This window comes from Apis dorsata, unplaced genomic scaffold (assembly GCF_000469605.1).
Source record: "Apis dorsata unplaced genomic scaffold, Apis dorsata 1.3 scaffold_249, whole genome shotgun sequence".
NCBI classification, from domain to species: Eukaryota; Metazoa; Arthropoda; class Insecta; order Hymenoptera; family Apidae; genus Apis; species Apis dorsata.
The window spans coordinates 222,187-222,876 of record NW_006263528.1 but is presented as its reverse complement, the minus strand read 5'-3'; the positions used below and the strand labels follow the sequence as shown (position 1 = coordinate 222,876).

General features: G+C 23.5%; 1 protein-coding gene across 2 annotated transcripts in view; it reads left to right on the top strand.

Annotated features, from left to right (window-relative positions):
- Positions 1-690, top strand: part of LOC102673809 (mitochondrial fission regulator 2-like) — a 3,016-nt gene that overhangs the window by 980 nt on the left and 1,346 nt on the right. Inside the window, exons 2-3 of one of the 2 annotated variants that reach the window (XM_031510661.1) lie at positions 91-293; positions 516-690. The exon at positions 516-690 is cut by the window's right edge and continues 3 nt beyond it. In XM_031510661.1, the coding sequence (XP_031366521.1) occupies positions 285-293; positions 516-690 (184 nt within the window). In that variant the 5' untranslated portion in view covers positions 91-284. Of the gene's footprint in view, positions 1-53; positions 294-515 lie in introns of those variants that run through there. The other variant, XM_031510660.1, reaches the window with a different exon arrangement.

Genomic DNA, 690 nt, shown 5'->3' with positions numbered 1-690 from the left:
TAGTTTTATAACTGCAATAAAAAGTAAAAGAAATATAAACAAAAATTTTAGTGATTCTTGTTATTAAAGCTATAATTGTTTTATTTAAAGCCGCTTTTCATTGGAGTTTGCGCTTTCGTGTTACGACAACCTGTCGTCAGATGTTGGCTTTGCGTCAATGGGAAGAAGCTATTTTAATTTTGAATTTTGGATGACCTTAATATACTCTATTAAGTGTACGATATATGTATCTCGTTTTAACAAGTGAATAAAAAAATAAAAAATTTATAAAAAAACAAAAAATAATGTCAAAGGTAAGAAATTGTTTTTACTTGTATGCAAACCATATAATATATGATTACCATGTGTTACTAACCATTCAAATCATTAATATCTAAGAAATTTATGTGAAATATATATTCTTATTTTAAATTAATAAATTATTTTAAATTAAAAAAGAATTTTATTTACATTTTTTTTATTTGTTAATAATTTTATTAATTTTTAAATGTATATAAATTTGATATTTGTTGTAGATGAATGAACCATTAAAATATTATGGAAAAAGAAGAAGCATTGTTCGTAGAATTGGTTCAATGTTACCTTTGAAACCACCACCAAAAATATATGTTAGTGTTACACCCTTGCATTCAATGACAAGTTCTATGATTAATGAAGAAACTAGTGGTGATTATATTGATACAAATGGAT